Source organism: Schistosoma haematobium, chromosome ZW (genome assembly GCF_000699445.3).
Source record: "Schistosoma haematobium chromosome ZW, whole genome shotgun sequence".
NCBI classification, from domain to species: Eukaryota; Metazoa; Platyhelminthes; class Trematoda; order Strigeidida; family Schistosomatidae; genus Schistosoma; species Schistosoma haematobium.
This window is the reverse complement of record NC_067195.1, coordinates 52,460,446-52,487,111: the sequence shown is the minus strand read 5'-3', so window position 1 is coordinate 52,487,111 and position 26,666 is coordinate 52,460,446. Positions and strand designations below refer to the sequence as shown.

Sequence of the window (26,666 nt, the reverse complement as noted above, 5' to 3'; positions counted from 1 at the left end):
CCTTTGTATTGCTGTTTGTCCACTTGTCCAGTTCTTTTTTAGCTTCAGTTTCAAATTGGCTACAACTAGGTGGTGATCTGAAGCTACGTCAGCACCTCTCCTGGTTCTCACATCTTCCATTGTCCTTCGGAATTTTTTGTTGATGCAAATATGATCTATTTGGTTCTCTGTAGTGTGGTCCGGTGAGATCCATGTAGCCTTGTGTATACGCTTGTGTGGAAATATTGTGCCTCCTATGACCAATTTGTGGAATGCACATACATTTGCAAATCTTTCTCCATTTTCGTTTCTTTCTCCCAGTCCATGTCGTCCCATAATATCTTCATATCCAGTGTTGTCTATTCTGACTTTGGCATTTAGATCTCCCATCAGAATAGTTAGGTCCTTTCTTAGGCATTTCTCAATGATTGACTGCAGCCGCTCGTAGAACTGATCTTTAATTTCGTCGTTGCTATCATTGGTGGGTGCATAACATTGGATAATATTCATTAAGATCCCCTCCTTCTTTGTTTTGAATGATGCTTTGATGATTCTGGATCCGTGAGATTCCCATCCTACAAGTGCATTTCGTGCTACTTTGGACAGCATAAGAGCGACTCCCTGAGTGTGTGGAGCATTGTCCTCTTCGTGACCGGAGTATAGCAGCATCTCTCCCGTAGCTAGCCTTTTCTGTCCAGCTTGGGTCCAGTGGGTTTCGCTGATTCCCAGTACTGCTAAGTTGTATCTCCTCATTTCCATTGATATTTGACTGGTCTTCCCGGTTTCCCACATTGTTCGAACGTTCCATGTACCTATAAAATTTTTTGCCCTGGTTGTTAGAAGGGGCATCGGCCCCGTGGCTTCCGAAGGAACTCGGCTTTCACCATGAAGCGTCATAATTCTTCTAAATGAAGACCTTCTAACTCCCAGGGCAGAGTTAAAATGGTTTGGATTATTTTTTCTGGTAAGCGTTTTTTTAGCGAGTTAGTTTTCTACGGGATGGGGACGCTAACCCCATGCCCAACCCTCCTCCTTTACCCGGGCTTGGGACCTGCAGCAACCCTATAAGAGCTACAGGCGGAGTTACAGACGGTGGTTGGACGTACATAATACAAGTCCCGTCCTTGTCAGTCGGTGAGGACTTACCACATAATTATCCGATTTATTGTCTTCACCTAGTACGTAGCCTCAGTGTTTCTCACTCATTTTAGTGTTAAAACATACAAGAGCAATTCTGCAAGTAGGTCTATGATAAAACATTAGTAATCTAGAAATATTCTCCATTCTTGATAGCTATATTTCACACCCATAAAGTAAAACAGGACTAACTATTGCTCAGCAAATTCTTCCTATATTTGGGAGACGAACAGTCACCAAAGACCAACCGAGCTTTCTGAAACTGTGCTGAGTATTCGACGAACATCAACCCATTAAGACTGATGAAACTTAGAAGATAAGTAAAGTAGTCGATACAGTCAGTTACTTCAATCCTTATTATTAGTTTAGGTGTTGACTCAGACCGATTCTGAAGCAACATTATGCATTTAGAAAGAGAGAAAAGTATCTAAAACATGCTTGCACTACTGCCCGATGCGACTAAAAGACTGATTTGTCAGCGTCTTCATCAGGCAGAACCATGCAGACTATATATTGGAAGTTAACAAGTGATTGTTGTTTTAGGGGTTTGGATGGGACTCGAACAAAGCAGAATTTGACATCACTTTTATCCGAGCCTGGACAATGCAATGAAATGTCAAGAATGAATGAGTAAGATCAATCTGTATTACAGAGTTATCCTAGCACATACCTTTATAAGTTGGCTAATTATCGGAGAACGTTTTAAACGACGAGTTAAAACACTGTCTGATGTAGATGTCTGACAGAACACACTCAATTAGTGGTATATCCAATAAAACTAAAATGATGAGCATCAATACCGAATCCTTACAAGCTATTTATTTTGAAGAATTATTTACCGCTTCACTCCACCACTCCCGTAGTAAGGTTTTGAGGATCCTTAGACATAAACCAGCACGCTTGCTATTGGCAAACAGTTTCCTGATTGCTTGCCACGTTTGACAGCAACTAGTCGTTTTCCGTTACATTAAGAAATCATATAAGAAGTAAAAAAGATGTAAGTTTACAACAAACTCCCCTTAATTTCTAAAATACGTAAGATATATATATTGAAAATGAATAGTATTCTAAACATGAGGAAGCTTTGCGAAATGGGAGTAAAAGAAATGGATATCAACACGCATATATAGGTGCAAAAAAGTAATAAATTCAATACTCAAATAGTTCGTTGCTTTAGTTTTTTGCAGCAAAAAAACAGTATTTGACCAAAAATTGTACTCCAGAGGAAAAATGCATAAACATATTAGAAATTATATTTTTTTGTCTTCTAGGGGATATTACTAAAATTAAAGTGTAACAAAGGTAGTGTAGCCTATGAAAAACGAAATCAAAAAGAAGGCGAACATAAGTGCTTTACACGTTGTAGTCTTTCATGTGATCTGGGAAGCTCACAAATCTTTCACACGCCGATTATTTTTTTATTGCTAGTAGCCGGTGGTTTTTACTGATGCTAGTTTTTTGGTGAAATTCGTAATATAATATCCATATTGGCATCTGATTGTGTTATTCGAACTCTGATAGAGAAGTGTTTGCCCTTTAAGTATGTAGTTTTCAGTTGACCAACGCTTACGTCATCGTCAGTCCCGTTCTTATTGATGACATATCACTTATGTTCACAATTCAGAACCTTTTGCAGTCCTTCACAGGCCACATTAAGGCATCAGTAGAATATATTGCAAAGTACAGAGACGTTTGTACTATGCCGCAAGGCACGTTGGATGAAGATATCGGTTGATTGTGGCTTAACTGAACATACGGTGTTTGCAAACTGGCCTATGTAGAGATTGTAATTCACATTCACTGAAGGAGATGCAGTACCAATGAACTCTCCAGAAAGGCGAAGGTTTGTGTTGTGAACAAGTTAGAATGTAGAAGAGTCCAAAATCGAACCAGTACCCACGATCTTTCGTGATAACTGAAAGACAGTTTAAGCTTGAGACCCATCGTTTGATGAAGGGGTGGGTCACTTTTCACCAGTAATATCCCTGGAAGGCACTGATTCCGGTCATCGTGTGAGATGGTATGCAAATGTTAAGCGACAGGAATATCTATCTGAATGTGAGGAGCTGAGAAGAAACCTACAAGTTCGAACCCTGAAATGTCGGACGATGAATGAGTTGTCGCTAAACGCACGTCTACGATACTGTTAAATGAAAATGAGAAGTTAATAATCAGAACTATTTACACACAAAGAAGCTGAAATCAGCAACTTACATCGGTAAGAGTTAGTCAAATTTCATTTCCGTCACATTATGTATTACTTTAGACTACTCCTGGAGTCTTTCCACGTTTATTGCCAATCCCTAACACGAATGGAGGAGGGTTGGGCCTGTGATTAGTAACCTTAAACCTTGCTCAAATCAAAAGCTAACCATGAAAAATCATTCTAGCCATTTAAACCATCATTTTTATTAACTTCCATTTTAAGTCAATCAGTTTATCACAGTTCACACAATGGAAGATGGTCGCGTAATGTTGTGGATTCTGTTATTTATTTTATTTCATTTGAACACAAATATTGATACAAGAAGGCACTAAGTACATATGCGCCACACAAAACAATAAGAATTTGAAGAGAAAAAAAAGGTAAGGAGCGCAAAAAAACAATAACGTGCAGATTAGTGTAATAATAATAATGGGGGAAACGGAAATGTACAATCAGAAGAAATCTTTCAGTTAAGGAAGAAGCAACCACATTTTATGAAGAAAGTAAAAGAAGGTTACAGCAGGAACGCCACTGGCTTCTATTCTGAGCTATATCTGATAACGTCTCTAGCCACTGTGTAGCACCATCTCTCGGATCCCAGCCAGGGAGTCGTGAAGGACCAACAGAAGCCAGTCCTTTACAGCTTTCCTTCATACCACGACACCATGTCATGCATTGACCACCTCTCCGCTTCTTCCAACCAGTCCCAGCGTCGGCAAATAATGCACGACGTGGAATTCTCTGGGACGACATTCGTAGAACATGTCCAAGCCACCGAAGTCGGTGTTTCAAGATGGTGACATCGATTGCATTATCATCTCTGTGTCCGAACACACGATGCCGAACCTCTGCATTACTAACATGGTGGTGCCACTGGATGTCAGCAATCCTTCGGAGACAGCGATGATCGAACACAGAGAGTCGTCTAACATCCTCAACTCGGAGAGGTCAGGCTTCACAAGCATAGAGCAAAACTGCCCTCACCGACGCGTTGTAGATCCGACCTTTTACAGGCAGACTAACATCACGAAGGCGCCAAAGGTGGCCCAGATTGGCATAAGCCGCTCTGGCTTTCACTATACGTGCATTGATCTCATCACTCACGCCACCACCAGCACTTATGCAGCTACCTAGGTACACGAACTTCTCGACTACTTCTATCTGCTCACCATCCAGGATGAGTACAGGATTAGAATCCTGCCAGTCTTGTAGAAGTGCTTTGCACCTTCGAAGTGCAAAGCACATACCATACCTACGGACACTGATTGCCAACTGATTAAGTGTGGATTGCATGCCTTGGGCATTATCGCACAGTAAGACAATATCATCAGCATACTCAAGGTCGAGAAGTTTTTCTCCAGGCAACAGTTCCACACCACCATTACTTACATCCATCACAGCTGTTTCCAGAATGTCATCGATGGCAAAGTTGAAGAGGAATGGTGAGATTGGGCAACCCTGCCTAACCCCACTGCTCGGATGGAACAATGGAGAGAGGTGGTTGTATGCCCTCACTCTGCCTGAGGTGTTTGTATATAGAGCTTCTAGGATGTTAATAAACTTCTCAGGCACATCCTTCTTCAATAGACAATCCCAGAGAACAGTCCTATCCAACGAATCGAAGGCAGCCCTGATGTCCAGAAACACTACGATTGTTGACCTTTGATAAGTATGACGGTGTTCTAACATTTGGCGGAGGGTGAAGACATGATCAATACATCCTCGACCAGAACGAAAACCAGCCTGCTCCTCGCGAGTCAATCTTTCTCGGGTTTTGAACAACCTACGAAGTATGACGGAAGCCAATGGCTTGGACGCAATCGGAAGCAGACAAATGCTCTGGTATGGCCGAGAGTGGGGTGGGCCCGTCCTCCCTCTCGAAATGCTCTCACACGGTCACGCGTATATAGCCTGTGCCAGGGAAGTCCTACGCACTGCCTTCTCGTCCCGGGAGTGTTGTTTACGAAAATGAGAAGACGAAAAGCGAATGTCCGGAACTTTAACCGGATCTCAAACCAATGGTGCACATGGGCTCCAGTATCCTGAAGGGACAAATGGCGTACGAACCAATTATTGGTCACTGGCTACCATGGGACTGCATCTCCTCACGATGCTCTATTGCCTTGTGGGTCAGACTTTTAGGTCAAAGGCTCGGGGTGTGACCCCCTAAGAAAACCACCTGCTTCGGTTTGGGCACCCGGGCAGTATCACAGCCCACACGCAATCACAATTATGATGAAGTGTCTAGATTTATGGAATGTTGTGGATTGACCGAGGTTAAATATTGACATCGTTGGGCCCCAGTTCAGTGGTGTAGTGATTAATTGTTTGCGCACAAGATCGTGGATATGCACTCCAGAGTAGTATTTACCAGAACACAAAGGCTGTCCAGTGCTTTCGGCTTTTCACTGGTTTGTTCAGGATTTCAATGAGGTTATCACAGTTTGTTGTACGAAGTCCATTCTCTAGTTAGGATATTTGTATACAGATCGTGATTTATCAAATCCCAGCCTCCAGATATACTAGACCAGCGTTCAACACTAATTTAGACCTACATAAGCTTGAGAAAACGTCATAGAAATTCCCGTATTCTAGCAATGATATACAAATTAGATTCTTCCTGGCAAAAATTTATTTTTGGTAAAACCTTTAAAAAAATGTTATTCTCTAAGTATTATTTATGACCAATGAAATGCAGGTGGGATTAGGTCATGAGATTTGTTTACGATTAGTATCACCAAGGTCCTGTATGAAAAAATCACGTCGAGTGTTTCTAATGTGTCTCATGGGATGACTAATATTCTATTCTGAATTTATTGTCTGCTGAAATGAATATTCGAGTCATCTGAAATGACATGATTCAGTTGTTCATGTCTGATGTGAAAATGGCCTAACCTTTGAAAAAAGTAACTGAATTCACTAATTCTAAATGATGAATTATTCATTATTGGATAGGAGGAAAATAAACACGAAGGTTATTCCACTCACCTCTGTGAGTGGTTGAAATCCAGGTGGCTAGATTGGGAGGGGAGGAGGATGATGCGTCTCATAACATGTAAACTTAAAATCGATTTTCGCATGTCAGGTGATGAGGTGGGTGGGGAGCGAAGAGTGGGGTTTACTCTCATCTCTCTCACCCAAACACGTTTTAACATGGTTCTAGACCCAATGGGCTGAATAAATGAATTGACCCTGAAAAGGACTGCTATAAATTTTCTCACCCCCAGTCCATTTATATGCCGTTCACATTTGAATAAAAGCTTATGGCTTAGACCTAATAGAGCATAGGGTGAACATGATGGGACCGATAAACCTTATTTGCGCATAGTCACGTTCTTCGTTTTCCATCTTGGAATCATATTAATTTAGTACTGTGCAAGATATTATTCGATCAACTGAATCACCTATTATTTGAATTATGTCATGGCTTTACTGAAGTTTGGAAGAACGCAAGACATCTCTTTGACAGTAGAAAAATCTGAAAAGTTGGATTTTAATGTTTCACCAAGTGTTCATAACTTCCTCTCTCTATCACCAACTACATCAACTAGAGGTAAATATAAACGAACAAAAAAATTGAAGAACCAGTCTTCATTTACCACTGATCCACACCCAACTTCTATGATGGCAAAAGAAAATAAATATTCAAGTCGTACAAGTGGACTAACTCCAAGTGCCAAACGTTTGCACATGAGCTGTTCTGCGTCAGCTTCACCCATAAAGTCAGTAATAATCCATAAACGTCCAACACGATCCCAGTCAAGTAGCCCTTGCGGAAAACTTGGAACTCATTCCTTGGGTAGTAACTCATATGATGTTTGTTCTGTTCGTCGACACAAATCGACTGATAATGAATGCATTTTATCGGACTCATCATCCATTGTACCCAGTCCAAACATATTTTCGAATGGGATTTTTGACTTCACAATGTGTGATCAATGTTCTGATTTACGATCTCAATCATTAGATTCTTGGATGGATCATTTAGGTGAATTACATCCTATACCAGTTCATTGGCCAAGTTCACGTGCTGATCGTCTTAGTGAAAAAGAAAAAAAATATCCTTATACCGCAGTTGTTGGCTCTAACAAAAAACGTAAAGCATCTGCAATTCCTCGACCGCTAAATAGTTTTATGGTAGGCCTTTGTTGTCAAACAGTTTTCCTGGTGATTTTTATATTTCAACCATATTTATTTACTTTATTCCTTTATTGATTCTTAAGCAAATACGATTTATATAACATTGCAATCAAGTAGTTTCATGTACTCAGCTTTTAGTCATATAGTATTTCAAGGGCTAGTCATACTTATTGACTGCCTATATTAAATGATATGGAGCAAAATTCCAGCTTGACGGGTAATGGCTAGAAAGTCGTGCTATTATTCTATAGCAGGATTATTTATCTCAGCTTCTATTCCCCTAACTCCCAATTGAAAAATTTATTTTCAGGATTTCACGTATTTAAAGGTAGCATAAATAATGATGAAAGGGAATATTTAGTACATTCATTCATCTTTGGTGATCCATTGAACCACTTCTGTATATCAATTACTCGTATCTCACTCCAGTCAATTATATACGGTATTTAACATAGGAGTCAGGCTAAAAGATTATTTCATTGTTGATAACGTTTATGTTAATTGAGACTTGTTTGCCCGAACCGGTTACTGTGATACATGTGCTAATTAAGTTTTTTTTTTCACTCCTGTAATAGTACATTTGTTTTGTAATTGTCATTTGTAAAAACTGCGTTATTTTTTTTCACACTATAGTTGGCTGATATAAGTTGTTACAATCGCTGTTATTTGTTTTCTCGTGTCGATTCTTTATTATTGCCTGTAGTGTTATAGCATAGAATTTATAGGTTTATAATAGGCCTTTCATTTGTTATTTCATTTAAATAAATTTGATGGCAACATTTCTCTGAAGTTATACTTCGCATCATATTCCTGTTATGTTTGGCTTTTTAGCTAATGTTATTTACTTTGAAATGTTCATTAATTAATACACCGTTTTATACTTATTAAATTTCTCACTTGTAAGTTTTATTTACAGGGTAATAATTAACATATGAACGTTTTATCATAATTAATAGGATTGTAGATTTTTTGATTATTTTTCTACTATATGAATCATAATCTTTCAGTGGGTTTTATAAGATGTCTTGCGTTTATCTCTCTACGTCCACTTTTATTAATGAAGTCTATATTTTAATCATCATTATTTTGCCATCTATTGAGCTAAAAGGTATATATCAACCTTACCTTTGTATATTGATAGGTCTACAGTACATAATATTGGTATCATAAGATGATAAAAGTTATTTTAAGTTCGATATTTGTTGACACATTTTCAAGCGTTCAGGTAGAGATCGATCCAAAAGAAAGATTGTTATCTGTACGAAGGTATATAAATCATTTGAAAATTATGTTTATGATTTTATCCTAAATTATAAGCAGAGATGGATGGTGATTAGCACTGGAATGCAGGATGCGCGTTTCGTTCCATTTTGGACTCATCAGTTGGACGTACTTGCATCCCAGAGTTGAGCTCAATACCACTGGCTTGAAACGCCACCGCGTTACCACCTTGGAAACTGAGCCCAGGTCGCCACCAGCTTGTGCTAAGGAATGAAGTTTAATTCTTTTTCGTATTGGTTATTTAAATCTTCCCACCGACGAAACCCGCATCATGGATTTCACTATAAACCACCATTATCACTGCTTATAATGCTTGCGACTTAAGGCAATATCAGGCAATCCAGAGAGAATGCACATGTTCCAATAAGAGACCGGTCAATTACAGTCCTGAATGTCGATGTGAAGATTCTATAGCGATAAATAAATCCCCAAAATAAATAGCTCTGTAAGTCTTCGACATTGGATGCTGACCATATTAGTTTCAATTGACTCACCTAGCTGAAGGCGCTCGGTCATGCATCCGCACCAGATCACGAGTGGGAACGCCGTGTTCAACAACCCCTGTGATCGCTAGCCAGATTAGATCAGGCCATCCTCGATATATTGATAGCTCATCAAATATATCTTCGAATCTTCTCGCTTCTGTCTTTTGATTTCACTTGGTGGGTACGATTCATATTAGGTGTTACTGGTTAAAGCGTTGTCAAACTCCGAATACCTGTGGCATCTTCATTGGTGAGCCCGATGGGATCTGGTACACCAAATTGCAAATTGTGAGTCTGTTCCTTTTTGGGATTACAGGGTTTGTTGAACACGGCGTTCCCACTCGTGATCTGGTGCAGATGCATGACCGAGCGCCTTCAGCTAGGTGACTCCATTGAAATTAATATGCTCAGCAGCTATTTATTTTTGGGATTTATATACCGCTACAATTCAAACAACAAATAGAAAAACGAATTCCTCCTAAACCCATTCATTGCTCGGTGAACATGGATAAACTCCATTGTGAACTATCTTAGATAGTTAAACTTATCTTCCTGCTTAGTTATTCGAAATTTTTAGTTCATTTATAGAAAAAAGTTTGAATTTCGTAGTGTGTATTAACAAAAAAATTAACTCATCGACTATCTTGCGAGTCCTTTTTTATTCGTTAAACAGGAAGGTGTAGTTATTATTCAGAAGACACTGGGTAACTTTGGCAGTAAGCATCATTTCTAGATGCGCTTTTCAGACGAATAATCATTTATCGAATAAATCACTTAAACTTTACATGGATGTTTTGACTTCACTCTTCTTTCATGATGTGACTGTTAGTCATGATTATTTTATTGAAATTTTTATTTTATTTTAAGACATATATATATTGGTACAAGGAGGTAACAAATACATATGCGCCACACAGATCTCATTTGATATGTGTGAGGGCTGTAATACTGCCCGGGTGCCCAAACCGAAGCAGGTGGTTTTCTTAGGGGGTCACGTCGGAGCCTTCGACCTGAAGGTCTGATCCACAAGGCAGTGGAGCAACGTAAGGAGATGCAGTCCAACGGTGGCCGGTGACCAATAATTGGTTCATATGCCATTTGTTCCCTCAGGATACTGGAGCCCATGTACACTAGGGTTTTCCAACTCCCCCAGGTGGACTCTCCATGTCCACCAACTCGGTTAAAGCTCCGGACTTTCGCTTTTCGTCTTCTCAATTTCGTAAAAAACACTCGCGCCACGAGAAGGCAGTGCGTAGGACTTCCCTAACAGAGGCTATATACGCGTGGCCATGTGAGAGCATTTCGAGAGGGAGAGTGGACTCTCCCTACTTTCGGCCGTACCAGGACATTTGAGGGCAAGTAATTTTAGGCTGACGCATTGTCATGGTTACCGTAGACAGACTTTCTGTTTTAGTGTTTCATGACAGCATTCAGGTGTAAGTCATCCAATCACAAATCGTCACATTCCACAGCAGCACGATAACAAAACTAACAGCATGTAAGGCAGTGAGTACATGCACATGTGCATCCTATTCTGATTACTTCCAGTCACAAGCGTTATAAGCAGAGATAAACAGTTGCTAGTAGTGGAATCCAGGATACGCATTTCGTCCTAGCTTGTGCAGTGGTATGAAGTTTAATTCATTTTTGTATTGATTGTTTGAATCTTCCCATTGGTGTTTAGGACTGCAATGATATAAGTAGCCATGTTTTTCTGAATTAAAATATTTGGTTCTTTGATCAGCTTTCGGAAACAACGACTAGCTATCATTCTGAACCTCTTTGGAACTTGGATGGACCACTTTTGTTCCTTATTTGATCAGATAAATATTGCTAATTGTCATTATTGTTAACCGGCCACAGGTAATTTACGGATAGATGAACAAGCCAACATGGAAAAGCACTGTCTCACAGTACTTCATTGTTTAATGTCACTAAACCCTATTTCATGTAAATGAAAATCAAAGAGCTAAGCAATATTAAATTTACATCCTTACATATCGTTTCAGATCCCTAAATGTTTAAGAAATACACCACAACAAGCTCACTAATGAAGTGAAAATTAGACTAGGTTTAGAACATTTAGTGTTGAGAAGAAATGATGGATACGAGTTGATCCAAGTTGTATGAAAATGTAAAAGGGCAAATCTACTAACTTGTGGTCTTTTATTAGGATTGATATTTCAATTCTTCAATAACTGATATATATCATATGGAGTTCAACCAGAAGTGTGTTTTATCGACCATTCAAATTCTAGCTACTGGTTTTTTCATCCTGACTCGATGTTGCATATCAAGTTGTAAGTGGATAGAGTTAGATGAATCTGCACAACTAAGATTATAAGCTTGTTTAGGTTGAGAGAACTACGTTCAGCCATTTTCTTATTAGTGTCAGTTTCAAATTATTAGTTGAATAAACGATGTGAAAGTGAACTTATTGTAGATCGTTTAAACATCAGTAACAGTTACTTTGTGGTCGACGTACTTTTAGAGATAACACTCTCCTCATCTAAATTTCCAGGGGTTGAACTTCTACCGGGAGGTTCACTTGTTGACTTAGAATATGCAGATGACATAGTTTTATTTGGTGAAGACGCTGACAAAATGCAGAGTCTTCTGACCACTCTAAGCAACAATGCAAACATGTTCGGGATGCGATTCTCTCCCTCGAAATGCAAAATGTTGCTTCAGGATTGGGTTACATCGACACCCGAACTAGTGATAGGGAGTGAAGTAGTTGAGTGTGTCGACCGCTTCACTTATCTTGGAAGTCTCATCAGCCCTTGTGGTTTGGTGTGTGACGAAATCTCAGCACGGATACAGAAGGCTCGACTAGCTTTTGCCAACTTGCGTCATTTATGGCGTAGGCGAGATATCCGTCTATCAACCAAAGGACGTGTTTACTGCGCAGCAGTTCGTCCCGTCCTTCTTTATGGCAGTGAAACATGGCCGGTAAGAGTAGAGGATATTCGTAGGTTACTAGTATTCGATCATAGGTGTCTTCGAAACATTGCTCGTATATCATGGGACCATCGAGTAAGTAACACAGTTGTTAGGAAACGGGTACTAGGTAAGGATGGCAAATCAATTGATGAAGTAGTGAAACTTCATCAGTTGAGATGGCTGGGATACACGTTACGTATACCCAACGACCGACTACCTCGACGTGCTATGTTCAGTGGTATAGGAGTAGGTTGGAAGAAAGCTAGGGGCGGCCAAACCAAAACATGGCACAAGTCCGTGAAGTCACTGACAAGTGAACTGAGTCATGTTGGTAGGTGTAGACTACCTGGTTGGGGACCGCGAGACGATAGCAACCGATGGTTAGAGACCCTGAATGACATGACTCAAAATCGTTTGCAATGGCGCAGGTGCATCCACTCTCTGTGTTCTCCCAAATTCTAATCTTCTGAATTCTTCATGTCCCTTTTTTCCTCTTTCCAAATTTGTTTCACTGGATTATACTCTTTAAATAACATCTCCAAACCCTAATCTTCCCGATTACTGCTTATACTCTTGCTACCTCTACCACTACGGGATTTGAATCGACAACTGCATCTCTGTGCTAATGTGGTGTGGCAACTCGAACTGATGTACGTACGTACGAAGTTCTACGTTGTTACTGACTGACTGACTGAACAGTTACTGGTGTATCTCATTATGTATATCTTTTCGAAATTTCACTCGCGAATTTTTACGAATATTTTCCTTTTTCATGAATCACTACAGATTTTCGCCCAATACCTTCGAAGAATCATACTGCACTGGTTCCCCGATGCACCTAATGTACACATAAGTCAACGAGTGGGACAACTATGGAGAAAACTAGATTTGAAAATGCGTGGTAAATACATAGATGAAGCTTTTCGCTTGCAACAGTTACATGCCATAGAATTTCCTGACTATAAGTATAAACCTAGAAAACGTGCACGTAATGTAAATAGCGATGACAACAAAATTGAAGCTGATGAATGTATTCCCAAGTCAGAAATCGTCGTACAAATTACATCGAAATCGATTACGCCTAATAACAACAATAATTGTAAAATGAACCATGAGAATAATGCATTTCCCATTGATCAAAATATTTCTACTCGCTTGAACAATCAAAATTCTGATGAAAATCATGCTCAAAACCAAACGCCAATGATAATTGAACAAAACCGAACATCTGTTGTTAACTCTATCAATTGCTGCAGAAATTACTTACCACCAAATCCACAGGTAAATAATAAATTGAACATGGAATTATACCAACCAGTAAAAGTAGATTATAATTATTCCCATGCAACACGTGTTAACAATCCATATGACAAAAGAGTGTTCATATCACCTGCCATAAATGACAACTATATTTCTAAGGAAAATAAAGAAGTCGACGAAACAATGACATTATTAGTTACTGATAGTGGGGACATCGAACATGTAACTTATCAATTACATAAAATTATACCATGTCAAATTACTGACGGAATAACTGAATCCCTGATATCACCATCGTCACTAAACCAGGGAAATCAAATCAAGGAAATTCGAATTTTGAATATACAGTCACCAACTGTTCAACAACTTGTAGATGAACAACCAATGATATATCGTACTTTCCTGTGTGAACCTCCCAAAGCGACTTTTATTAGGCAGTCTACAGTAATCCCAATTAAAACAAATTCCTCAATGTTAAATGGCATGCTGCTGGATACTAATATAAATAATTTAAGTTTTCAGCCATTCATTACACAAACAACTGACAGCACTACATCATACTTACCTCCGACTTCCTCTAAAATTGGATTTAATCATGATAAAGTAAATTCTAATCCTTTGTCGGAAATCAAACTAGGAAATATTGAATCTCAATATAACAACTTGCCGAGCACCTGTAACCATAATATAAGTTATCCAAGAGAAAGACTAAGTACAAAATATGTTAGAAAGGACAGTCAGGTGTTAAATTCTAAACAAGATATTAGTGATGAAAAGAAGTCTGCTACTACTGATTTATATGGTATTGATGAGAAATTTCTCGGTGTGTTATCCAGTCGTCATATAAATACGTCCCTATTCGTGGAGAACCTCAAGTCAAAGTATGAGGACGAAAATGTCGATACAGCACTCAGTTTTAATGATATTGAAACATGCAAGTCAGGAACTTCACTTGACGAACTTGAACAGATCACTTTATTTTCTTGTGATACTAATAACGACTTCTTACAGACTATACCCTCTTCGAATCTACCGACTGAAAACTCCCCATTAATTTTACAGTCTGCAAGTATTAACAACTGCCCACAAACAAAACTATCGCCTAAAGACTCAGTCTTACGTACAGATAACTTCACGCACCCTAACGGCTTGCCGAGTATTGAATCATGGACATTTGGAACATCAAAGTCTTTCCAACGAAGTTGAAATATTTCTTTTGACTTTTCTTATAGAAATCGTATTCTTTTTGATAAGATGCATCTCTCTTGTAAAAATTGATTTTTGGAAACAATTTCCCTTTTAGTACAAATGGAAGTGAAGGCGAATATGAAAATATTTTCTCAATTATTTTCCACTTTACAGTTATTTTTGAATGGGACCCACTTTGCTTTATTTTCCTTTTATGATCAACTTTTGGTAAATGCTTGACAGATAATTTTGAATATTTATTGCTATCTGCCAATTGGTGAACAGATCGAACATAATATGCCATTTATAATATAAATTCTTATTTTATGAGTATGGCTGTTGATTTACTTCAGCTCAGATGATCATAATCTTGCTTAGAACATCAAGGTATGGAAGTGGATTATTGTTAAATTATGAGAAGTAGTTTCACGAGAGTACTTAGTATAAGTCAACTTGGTACTATGGAAATACAATTTTCAAGCCACAACTCTGATAATATATTCAATCAAGTTCATTTGCGGAAATCTGCCGCTGGGTGGTTTAAGGACTACAAAATTGATGGAATGGTCTTTGTGGTGAGCAAGATGGTTTTTTGAACTATATTATAGTTCAGATGAGGTCAAAATTGAGTTTCTTAGATTAAGAAACGATGTACACCAATTAGTAGTAAAGTAATTGCTTTATAAGAATAAGAAGAGCTCCCATGCTGGTTGGCCATATCTAAAACTAATGTCACATTGGACGTGAATTGTTCGTTTGGTGCTTATATTTTGTCAAATGAATCATATACCTTTCGGTGAAACTAATTTGCATGCTTGTAGTATATAACAAAAGATTTGTGGACTCCGAAATATACATACTTCATGCTTCTAATGGTAGGCTATGTGGGCCTGTTGACCCTATCAATCTTTGGTGTTTGAAGTGCAGTATACCCTAAACATTCATAACCAATTCCTGATTTTACACAGCCTGACTCGAAAGTGTCTGAAATACGAAGGATTGGAAAGTAATTGTATTGAAGGGTGAATCGTATTCATATCAATTATCCGGGACAAATTCATAATCGTGATACCGGATTATGAACATTAGGGGTATAATTATACTCACATTAACGGCCCGAAAAGTGGCACAGACTGAGATGATACAGGCCTTAGTATACGGAGAAAGGTGAGAACTATCATCCTTATTACCACAGTTAAAGTCATTTAGATCTACGAACTGTTCAACTATCGACACTAATAAATTATGCAGTACTAGATTGTCAAAATAGTTATGTAACATACACTTCACTAAAGAAGGTAAAATATTTAGGACTTTTCCATAGCTAAATAACAAATAGTAAAAACATTCTCCTACCACAAACTAGTTAATTATTGGAAAAGATATTTATTACGGAAATAAATGAACAGAGGTTGAGCAGAAAATCTAATATCTATTTATGTGTAGAAATGCTATTTTCAATTTTATTACAGCAAACAGCTGCTACAGTCCCAATCATCATTCCTATTATTGCTGTTTGTATTGGTCCAGCTGCGTTGGCGAAACCTGCTATCCCGCCGCATCCCAAACCGATATAACTGAAACGATCTACACGAAGCTTCATTGAAAAAAATAATAAAACCAAAGAAATTACACGCACCGCTAATTAATTATATGGATTTGTAATTATCAGTGTCAAGATTGGACTTGATAGTTTCAAATAAATTGAGCACTGGGTTTAAAGTTAGAAATAAGTATATTTTTGTGATATCCCAGTTAGTAGGAAATTGTGTTAATGACATTTCGCATATTATTTGTCCTGAAGAAGTGACTTACATAAGGTCACGGAACGTCATTAATGCAATTTTCTACGAATTGGGACATCACAAAACTATATATATTATTATTCATATGGATGCCCAGAAAATATGTTATAAGACAACCCCTGTTCTTGAAGTGAGGGATACAAGAAACACAGTCAGTTCTTTCCTGGTAAAACCAAAAATTCAATTTCGAATGTTATTTAAGTCCTACTCACTGATACTCCAACAAAAAACATTCACTCGAAGTGTTAATTACAATGGCATTTTACCTATAAACAATTTGCTGTGCAATTAACGAGTTAGGAATCATATCTCTAAACTGTAGAGACTTTTTCCTATTTTAGCAAGTATTTTCCTTAAAAAGTTTGTCCACTCTGTAAATCTGAACAAATAAAGAACGAGATTTGTAGAATGGAACTAATCCATCCTATGTTGAGGCTACTCATGAACTCCAAACAGCCTAAGGAAACACTGAGTCATGTGATAAAAAAAATTCTGATATACTTTGATAGGCGAAGTTGAGATGGGTGTTCGGAATGGGACTGAATTAGGATCAGAGAAAAAGGACAAATATGGCGTTTACTTACGCCTGTTACCCCGCATTCTCCACCCAACTGTGTCCTGGACAATCTTTTCCAGTTGCTATTCATCCTATTCATGTCTCGGCGCAGTATGTTCTTTGGCCTCCCTCTTTCCCGTTTCCCTTCAGGAGTTCAAGTTAGTGCTTGCTTCATGATGCAGTTTGATGACTTCCTTAATGTGTGTCCTATCCACTTCCAGCGTCTTTTCCTAAATTCTCCCTCAACTGGAAGCTGGTTTGTTCTCTCTCATAGTAGGCTGTTACTGATGGTATCCGGTCAACACATATTGAGTAACTTGCGTAGATAACTGTTTATAAATACTTGTACCTTTTTGATGATGGTTGTGCTAGTTCTTCAGGTTTCAGCTCTGTACAGTAGAACTGTCGACGTTCGTATTGAAGATTCTGACTTTGATATTGGTTGACAGTTGTTTCGAGTCCCATATGTTCTTCAACTGTAGGAATGCTGTCCTTGATTTACCGAATCTCGCCTTTACGTCGGTACCAGATCCTCCAACTTCATCTATGATGCTGCTCAGATACGTGAATGTTTCCACCTCTTCCAGAGTTTCCCCAAAATATAGCACTAGTTGTTTGAAAATGATATGCTTCTTTTATATTTTGAAATGAAACAAAAACACTAGTCTTGAAAAGTAGGGGATGGTTACTAGTCATTATTAGAGTACGCGACCACATTATGATAATGACCACCGCAAGTGATTACATCGCGAGACGCAAAGTCGAATCAGTGTGTGAACATAAGTAGGCCTACAAATGAGATAAAAGTATTAAGCTACAACTATATCTCTTATAACATAGATTTGTCACCCTTTTTTTCTGTACAAATAGGTCAGGTTGGAAGCATTCGACCAGTCTCAGCGAAATGGGATAAAGTCGACGTCCGATATTCGTCAGTTATTCTGAATGCTTTAAAGGTATTCACTGATTGGCATTGTATCTGCTATCCATTAGATGTCTGACAACTGCATTTACGAAAAAATCTAACTCCCAAATATGGTTTTCTAGTGTTGACTGTGTTAGCATGCTTTGATTCTGGAAACCTGGGAGGGAAGTATTAAGATTCCAGCTTTATTGGTCCGGGAGCGCGACTGGAAAGCTAGAGGTTTAAAATAACCACTATGTGCTTGCTGGCGTAATAATAAGTCTTGTTCTCCGAATCTCACAACCAGTGTTGGAATTCCGAAGGGGTGGAGTATGTCATCAATTGAACCCTTACATTTGTTGTAATGAGACACTAGTTATTCGTGAGAAACACCTTACAGCCACCACTACAGTTGTAAGTACGACTTTAGATATCGAATTTCTTTCGTTTGGATCGATCATCTTATTGAGAAGTCGTGTATAAACTTCGGGACAAAATATGTTAGTGATCTTTATTTAACTTTCATTGTTATAAAAAAACTCATATGGATTTATTTCCTATAAATACTAGTGGAAAATACTCAGCTGGTAAACGCTTCATTTACATACTTGTTTGTACATCCTATATTTTCACAACTTCACGAGCGGTTTTCAAAAATTTTGTAAATTGCTAACGGAACAGACTAGTTGTTTACCGTATTTGCGGAAATCCCTAATTCAATCTTGAAGTAGGCAAGTTTCTTAACTGGTAGCATGTTTAAGCTGAGTCTTAAGTAAGTAAGGGCTTTATGACCCGAAATATGTATCCTTATAGTCATTCTAATATGTAATGCACTGCTTGAAACGAATTTGGTATACTAATTTAAGTATGTTGGGATACCCAATTTCCCTATTTTGGGGAACTTTGGGTAAATTTGAGGGTTTTCCCAAGACTTTGGGAAAATTTGAAGTTTTTGTGTTATTTCCCCAGTTTTCTATTGCGACTTCCCCAAAATAGGGATATTGGGTATGTTTGGCTGGATTGACCGACCAAAAGTTACTGAATTGGCATGATCATGAACCCTTATAGAAATGAATGACTACTCGATAGTAGAATTTAGACGAATAAAGTTAGCTATTCGAAGGACACGATCTACACTAGCATACTAGCTGTACCTGGCTTTTGTTGCTCCGTAGCCGATAGCACCTGTCGTAAAATGCTTCGTCCGGTTGATCTTTCATTCGAGCATACATCAGTATTGGGGCTATGGTGATTCCGGGTAAGAATCCATAAGTAGCGAATTTGAATGATCTTCTGGTTAAACACCTTAAAGTTTTGGGTTCTAAAACTGAAAATGAATTCTAAACTAGCAGAAACAAACCTGAAAGCAAGGTAATTACCGGGGCACATACGATAGCTCCGAAAAGACATGAAGTTTGAACTGTTCTGAGAGCGATATGCGTTAGCAGTTCAATCCTTAAATGCGGAATGTTTCGGAGCTCTTCCTCGCTTAAATGCACACCAAAAACATTTTTTATCCATAATGATCCCATCTACATGTGTATAGTTACGGAGTTAATAGGTTTATTTAGACGGCAGGACGTTGGACGCTTAGGAAGTGCCGATTTAGACGTAAGATTAGGGCAACAATCTAATAGTACCGCCCATTGATGGAGGGTAGTGAGTACTTGAAGGTCAAACCGTCATGAAACGATTGGTGCATCACCTCGATAATTCGTAGATTTTTTCAGTAGCGGCAAAATCAAGATGGTTTTACGTTTGATTTGAGTCCCACCACACTATGTCTGATAACGTCCATCCCTCTAGTAGCAAAAGTGATGCCATCGTAATGATATATATATTGCGCGCTAATTTCAAAAAGGGCAGTGAATTTTGTACTTGCGGTGATTATACTTGCTTTTGGTACTTATTGCACTAAAAAGCATTCTTGGTCGACTTTAACTAAGAGTTCTTTGGTTAAAGTTTGAAATTTTTTGCTACATTTTGTCCTGAGTACCTGTTTTTAGTCCTTGACTAACACTTGTGTTCACATTGTTATCATTTTTTGTTTTTAAACCTTTTAAATCGAATTACAATGGTTGGTAAGACTCACAAATGTGGGCAACCAAACTGTTTGTTCCCTGTGGAAGAGGGGATGCAGTGTGACGAATGCCATAAGTGGTTCCACAAAATGTGCACCCGCTTAAGTCCCACCGCATACAAAAGATGCTCGAAGCCTAACTCACATTGGCTTTGCATGTTTTGCTGTGCCAACAAGGCATTACTAATACAGGAGGCTATGAGCCTGTTGGCTTTGGCCTGTAAAAAGAAGGATGGCATATACGCCGACAACACGGGCACTGACAGCGACGAATGTGTCAGTGTAGTACCTGCTGTTACGCGACGCCTCAAACAACCGACTCTGACTGACGTAAAAGTGGGGGAGTAGTACCACCTGGTACTGACATTGTTAATAATGCACCTTTAATGGGAATCGAAGATCTGGATAAAACAGTCACCGTTCCAAATAGTCCCAGTGTTATGAGGGATGAAAAATGGACTACGGTACGTAGGAAACGAAACGAAAAGAAAAAAGCTGTAAGCAGTACACAGGTAGTTAGTAACTCACTGGTGGACCCAAATTGTGAGCCACAAATTGCACTACCAAAATCTGAAGGTAAGAGTGAAACCCATCCTGGCGTGACTGAGAAGAAAAATCTAATAACATCGAATATTATTGTGAGCAAATTGCGGGAGTCAAACGACCCTGATCCGAAAATTAGACACGCGCATGACTTAGAAAAGCTAGGAGAATACATTCGTAGTATTTTACCAGATAACTCCAAAGGAGTTCAGGTCAAAAAATTGGTAAGAATAGGCAAGAGGACCGAGGACAATGTTGAACCCCATCCATGCAGACTCCTTAAGGTAATCCTAGGATCGGAGAAGCAACGGGATTTCTTGTTAAGTAGCGCTCGTTGTCACGACAATTCTGACATCCGAGTTAGACCTGACATGTCTCTCGAAGATAGAATAAAAAGGAAGAAAGCACTAGCTGAACTTGAAACCCGTCGGCAAAACGGCGAGGAAAATCTCCGACTAGTGGGTTTTCGGATAGTCAGGTCTTGGAAGCGAATGCTACCAAGGCCTGTGTGGATAGGCTGTTCTACTTAGGAGTTTTATATGCCAACGCTCGTAGTTTACGAAATAAGTTCTATGAACTAGAAGCACTAGTAGACAGGTTAAAGCCACTCATAGTAGCAGTGACAGAAACTTGGTTAGTCCATGACTTAGACATTACTCCAGAATTATCCGGATACCATTGCATCAGGAGTGATAGACATAGATGTAGAAAAGGAGGCGGCGTCCTGTTATATATAGCCAATGGCATAAATATCCGCTCCTCTACTAGCGAATCCCATGATAGCGGCACTTGTGAAGTCATTAGCTGTAAGTTAGCAATAGGATGTAGTACATTTATGCTAGGTGTCATCTATCGGAGCCCAATCTGCTTAGCTGATGACTTTGTTTCAGAGCACATTCATCTTTGGAGTGATAATACCAGGTGCTTGATAATAGGAGACTTTAACGCACCTGATATTAGTTGGACTGATATGACCACAGAAACTCCTTTGATAGTAGGTTACTGATAACAATAATGGAGCATGCACTAGTGCAGCATGTATCCCAACCCACACGTTTTGGTGTTAACCAGGGTTCTTCTCTGCTGGATTTGGTAATCACTCATGAGACTGGGGATATTGTCGACTTAAATATTCTTCCACCGTTAGCAAACAGCGATCACGCTGTTTTGTCATTCGCGTTTAGAACTAGGGACATGTTATATGATCAGGTTACACCGCGCCCAAATGTATGGAAAGCTAACATATCAGCCATTCAGGAATGCGCTGCTAAGACAGATTGGTTAGTAGATACTAGCATATCAGTTGAAGAAGCATGGTCTGTATTTAAAGGTAAATTTATACTAGTTACGTCCCCGTTCATACCATACCTGGTACCGCGAAGACCGAATAATAGTCCACCATGGATAACTAAAACGGTCAGGAAACTCCTTAGAAAAAGGAAGAATCACTGGAATATGTTCATCTCTACTGGCTTAGAACAATACAGATCCAGTTATTGTAAGATTAGGAATGCCTGTAAAGCGTTAATAAGCAAGACTAGACATTCATACGAAAAACAATCGGTTAGGGATTCTAGATATAGTCCGAAACGGTTATTCTCGTATATAAAAAGGCGAACTAAGAGAAGCGATGGAATTCCATCACTTTTGATACGAGACAATCCGTTAATCTTAGCAGAGAATGATGCCGAAAAAGCTGAAGCTTTATCGGAATATTTTAGTAAAGCGTTTTCTATCGGTAATGAGGAACGACCAATGATTCATCGTGACCGTGACGGCTCGCTGATGGATCCTGTAGTCATTGAGAAAGATACCGTTTTAAGGCTACTTCAGCATCTCAAACCTGATAAGTCCAGTGGTCCCGATGATATTCATCCTAGGATTATGAAAGCCATATCAGATGAAATTGCTGAACCATTAGCGATACTATTCGACATGTCTCTGAGACAGTCCAGACTTCCTAGAGACTGGAAAGACGCCATAATAAGTCCGGTGTGTAAGGCTGGGAGTAGGGATTTAGTTAGTAACTATAGACCCGTTAGCTTAACTAGTGCAGTTGTGAAACTGATGGAGAAAATCATTCGGATAGCTGTTATAAACTATGTTGAAGGGCAAAATCTTTTCTCCAGGGCACAACATGGTTTTCGGAAAGGCCTATCTTGCTTGACAAATCTTCTCATTGCACGAGAAGAGTGGGCTGCGGCAAAGGATCGGAATGCTCCTGTGGATGTAATTTTCATAGATCTAAGTAAAGCCTTTGATAAGGTTTCACACTCTGGTCTTAAATTCAAACTGAAACGTTTTGGAATCCATAACACAGTCGTCGATTGGATAAGTAACTTTCTCCATGACAGGAGACAAAGGGTAAGGGTTAATGGGGCTCTCTCCTCATGGGTACCTGTAAAAAGTGGGGTTCCCCAAGGCACAATCCTAGGTCCTCTTCTCTTTTTACTTTATGTAAATGAATTGCCAACTGTAGCAAAATCATCCGTTCTACTCTTCGCTGATGACATAAAGATTTGGAGACCCATACATAGTATGTCGGATAGAATAGTATTACAGGACGATCTTAGCTCATTGGTGGCATGGTTAGACAGGTGGTCACTAGAAGTAAATCCTAATAAGAGTGTAGTGATGCAGTTAAATAACTCTGATGAATCGTATGACTATACACTACGTGGATTCGTGCTACCCAAAGCAAGAAACTATAAGGACTTAGGAGTTATATTAAGCAATGATCTCAAAACGACTAGTCACTGTAAGGCTGCTGCTGCAAAAGGCTATAGGGTATTATGGTCAATTCGTAGGTCTTTTCAGTATTTAGATGATGAAATGTTTGGATTACTATACCCGATTTATGTGCGACCACATTCAGAATACGGGATTCAAGCAGCGAGTCCTTGTTTCAAATATGAAGCAGATATGCTAGAAAGAGTCCAACGACGAGCTACTAAGATGGTACAAGGTCTAGCTGGCCTATCTTATGAAGACAGACTGAGACACCTTAACTTATTTCCGTTATCTTACCGTAGAGTGCGGGGTGATCTAATATTGGCTTATCGTATACTGAACGATGACCTTGGTATTACCATGTCTTATCTTTTGCTTCCGTCTAGAACCGATCATTTGAGAGGACATTCGAAGAAAGTTCAAAAACCGAGATCAAACCGTTTACGTCTGGAGTTCCGTTTCTCGCACCGAGTAGTGAATTACTGGAATTCCCTACCGGAACACGTAATATCAGCACCGTCTGTTAATATATTCAAAACGAGATTGGACCTCCACAGTATTACAAACTGCAAGGATTAATATCGGTCGACAGACCTCCTATCCTTATTACTGAAGACTGAAGACTGAATCACCAATAATATGGTGTTATCGCGACGGTTTACCGGTTGCGATAATTTTGAGACCTGCCCGAAAATGTATAAACTTGGTCTGATTTGACCTCTTGATGGCCCATCGTACTTACAATTGCATGAAGCCAAGACATACATTCACGTGGTATATACATGCATCTGTACATGTGGACAGTTGAATACCAATTAAAGTGGGTGTAGGGCCAACCAAATGTCACTAAGCCCTAGCCAAATCATCCGGCAGTTGTGTCATTGGATATCGAGCAAATCATCGATCCTCGTCAAGGTCAGGGACAACCAACGCGCATCAGTTAATCGTATGCCATGAACTGGCCCATGCGGCAGTGGTCTCACTTTCGCTTGTATCTACTTTAACTAATATATTTCTGTAACAACGTCCTCTGTGTTGTACAGTCTTCAAAGCATCTATGGCACCTTGATATGTCAATGGGTTAGTCCACGTAAGGTGCTGACCACGAGGTGTGACTTCGATGTTAGCTAGTTTGTCACACCATTCACGTCTAACTCGAGTAGGCCTCCGATCATTTTCGACACAGATCATCTACGTTGGTAATCTACGTGGGGATGGCTTGAAGACTACATAATGAGGTTCGAAATCTGGTATATGACAAGAAAAAATATTGGAGATGGTGAATTTGCAGCCTACTTTCTGACATAAATTGTCAAAGAAGCTTATAACTTGCTGATGGTTCAGGATATTCCAGAAAAACCATATGAATCTGTCTAGGAGATACTACTTAGTCACAGACAATTTGTAGAGGTAAAGAAATACTCAAAATTAGTAGTTTTGTTAGTATTCGACTGTAGTGGTAAACAAATCCCCAAAATAAATAGCTCTGTAAGTCTTCGACATTGGATGCTGACCATATTAGTTTCAATTGACTCACCTAGCTGAAGGCGCTCGGTCATGCATCCGCACCAGATCACGAGTGGGAACGCCGTGTTCAACAACCCCTGTGATCGCTAGCCAGATTAGATCAGGCCATCCTCGATATATTGATAGCTCATCAAATATATCTTCGAATCTTCTCGCTTCTGTCTTTTGATTTCACTTGGTGGGTACGATTCATATTAGGTGTTACTGGTTAAAGCGTTGTCAAACTCCGAACACCTGTGGCATCTTTAACAGGTGCCTGAATTCCCAACACTGCCATTATGATCTAGGATCTCAGTGTGTAACGTGACTGTGTTTGCTACTCCAGTGAGTGTTGAATAATGTTTATAGATCAAGAACAAAGAACGACTTATTGTTTCCAAAGTAACGGCAGTATGCCAAACAGTGGCTGAGAAATCGAAGACGGGCCATCGTGGCAGGCCAATGTTTTTATGAGATCAAGGAGATTGAAAGGTCAGAACCCAGAACTCGTTTTGATCGTAAAAATGAGTTGAAAAAATGATGACTAATTCAACTAATACGTCAGAATATTTCTGGAGACGCTTCATCTAGGGCTTATAGACTAGGACTTAATATCACAGAATGAACATAAACTCAAAGTTAAGACATTTTTGTCCTTAAATACGTACCTCTTGCCGAACATATAAAAAGGCGAGAAGCTGAAAAAGAACAAAAACCAGGGTTAGTTGTTGAAGAGTAGCACCTCAGATTTGTAAATTTTCTGACTGGTCCTCTGATCTGTAACAGGAATTTTCCCAGCTTGCTCTACAAGCGATCAGAGCTATTTGTACAGGTAAACTTGTAGTACCGATGGAATGCCACTGGACGCTAACTGAACCATCCGAGAACCTGATCACTGAAAGTCGAACAGTTCACCAATCCTCGTCGAGGTCAAGGACAACAACCGAGTATAAATTGATCGCACGCAACCTACTGGCATTTGTGTTGCTAGTGTTGGTAGTGATCTTACTCTGTTTCTTGTACTTATTCCTACTTATATATTTCTGTAGTAACTTCGTTTGTTTTGCTCAGTCATCGAAACAGTCACAGTATCTGTATACGACGAAAGGGTAATTCACTTTAGGCATTACCGTGAGTTGTGACTTCGACGTCGGTTAGATGTTCACACCGTTCTCGCCTAACTTGAGTAGGCCCCCAACCATTCGACACAGATCATTTACCTTAGTTATCTACAGACTCTACCAAGCAGCATGTAATTGCAGACACGGAAACTTGACTGACGTAGTCTGTAGACGTCAGAGAACTTGATTTTGAGAGTTTACATTCATAAGAGCTGACGGAATTCAGAAGCGCAAGGTAGGAGTAGTAGCTCTATTCATTGGGAATGCAGTGTCATTTTCTGTTACCGATAACCTATCCCATGAAAGTAGGACTTTGAATCAGTTAGTTGCCAGTTGACCTGCAAGGAACAAGAGCCCCTGATTGGTTCTGCCTGCCGCAGTCCAAACGGTGAGGTGAGCGAGGTCATGCTGGAGAGTTTCGTTACTTAATCTCCAAGTAATCGATGTTTAATCTTAAGAGATTTGAACGCACCTACGGTCGACTGAAGAACTTCGAGGACTGAAACATCAGATAATTCTTTCTAACACTAGGTAGTTGATGCGGTTATGACATGTACCATAATGCAGGCTACGTACAACCCGAACTCTGAATCATCCCTACTAGGTCTAAAAATGACCCATTATAATGACAACGTCACAATTCTGCGTTATATTGCCACCCCTTAGTAAAAGTGACCATACAGTTCCTCGGTTGAAACGATTTGTGATATATTCAGAAATTTGTGCATAAATGTCACTGCACCACACATCCCTTGGACTGCACCAAGGGATCCAACAAACTCTACACTGTGTCTTAGCATCG

The 26,666-nt window shown here is 39.3% G+C and overlaps 2 protein-coding genes across 3 annotated transcripts in view; one reads left to right on the top strand and one right to left on the bottom strand.

Annotated features, from left to right (window-relative positions):
• MS3_00003853 (uncharacterized protein) overlaps nucleotides 1–19,715 on the bottom strand; it is a 35,469-nt gene extending 15,754 nt beyond the window's left edge. Inside the window, exons 1-5 of one of the 2 annotated variants that reach the window (XM_051211716.1) lie at nucleotides 19,245–19,715; nucleotides 19,039–19,205; nucleotides 13,439–13,585; nucleotides 8,588–8,718; nucleotides 600–7,360 (exon numbers count right to left, since the gene is read on the bottom strand). In XM_051211716.1, coding sequence (XP_051071807.1) covers nucleotides 4,271–5,011 — 741 coding nt within the window. In that variant the 5' untranslated portion in view covers nucleotides 5,012–7,360; nucleotides 8,588–8,718; nucleotides 13,439–13,585; nucleotides 19,039–19,205; nucleotides 19,245–19,715 and the 3' untranslated portion in view covers nucleotides 600–4,270. Of the gene's footprint in view, nucleotides 1–599; nucleotides 7,361–8,587; nucleotides 8,719–13,438; nucleotides 16,217–19,038; nucleotides 19,206–19,244 lie in introns of those variants that run through there. The other variant, XM_051211715.1, reaches the window with a different exon arrangement.
• On the top strand, nucleotides 6,573–14,945 carry MS3_00003854 (uncharacterized protein). Its single transcript, XM_051211717.1, has 2 exons — nucleotides 6,573–7,459; nucleotides 12,958–14,945. Exons 1-2 carry the CDS (start codon nucleotides 6,746–6,748, stop codon nucleotides 14,635–14,637), a joined length of 2,394 nt encoding a protein of 797 aa, XP_051071809.1. The 5' UTR covers nucleotides 6,573–6,745; the 3' UTR covers nucleotides 14,638–14,945.
• Nucleotides 19,716–26,666: the final 6,951 nt, after the last annotated feature.

Bases quoted from the DNA above. Each gene is read 5' to 3' on its own strand.
- MS3_00003854 (XM_051211717.1), top strand. From the start codon at position 6,746: ATGGCTTTACTGAAGTTTGGAAGAACGCAAGACATCTCTTTGACAGTA. The intron at 7,460-12,957 runs GTAGGCCTTTGT...GAATCACTACAG, and splicing joins GACCGCTAAATAGTTTTATG to ATTTTCGCCCAATACCTTCG.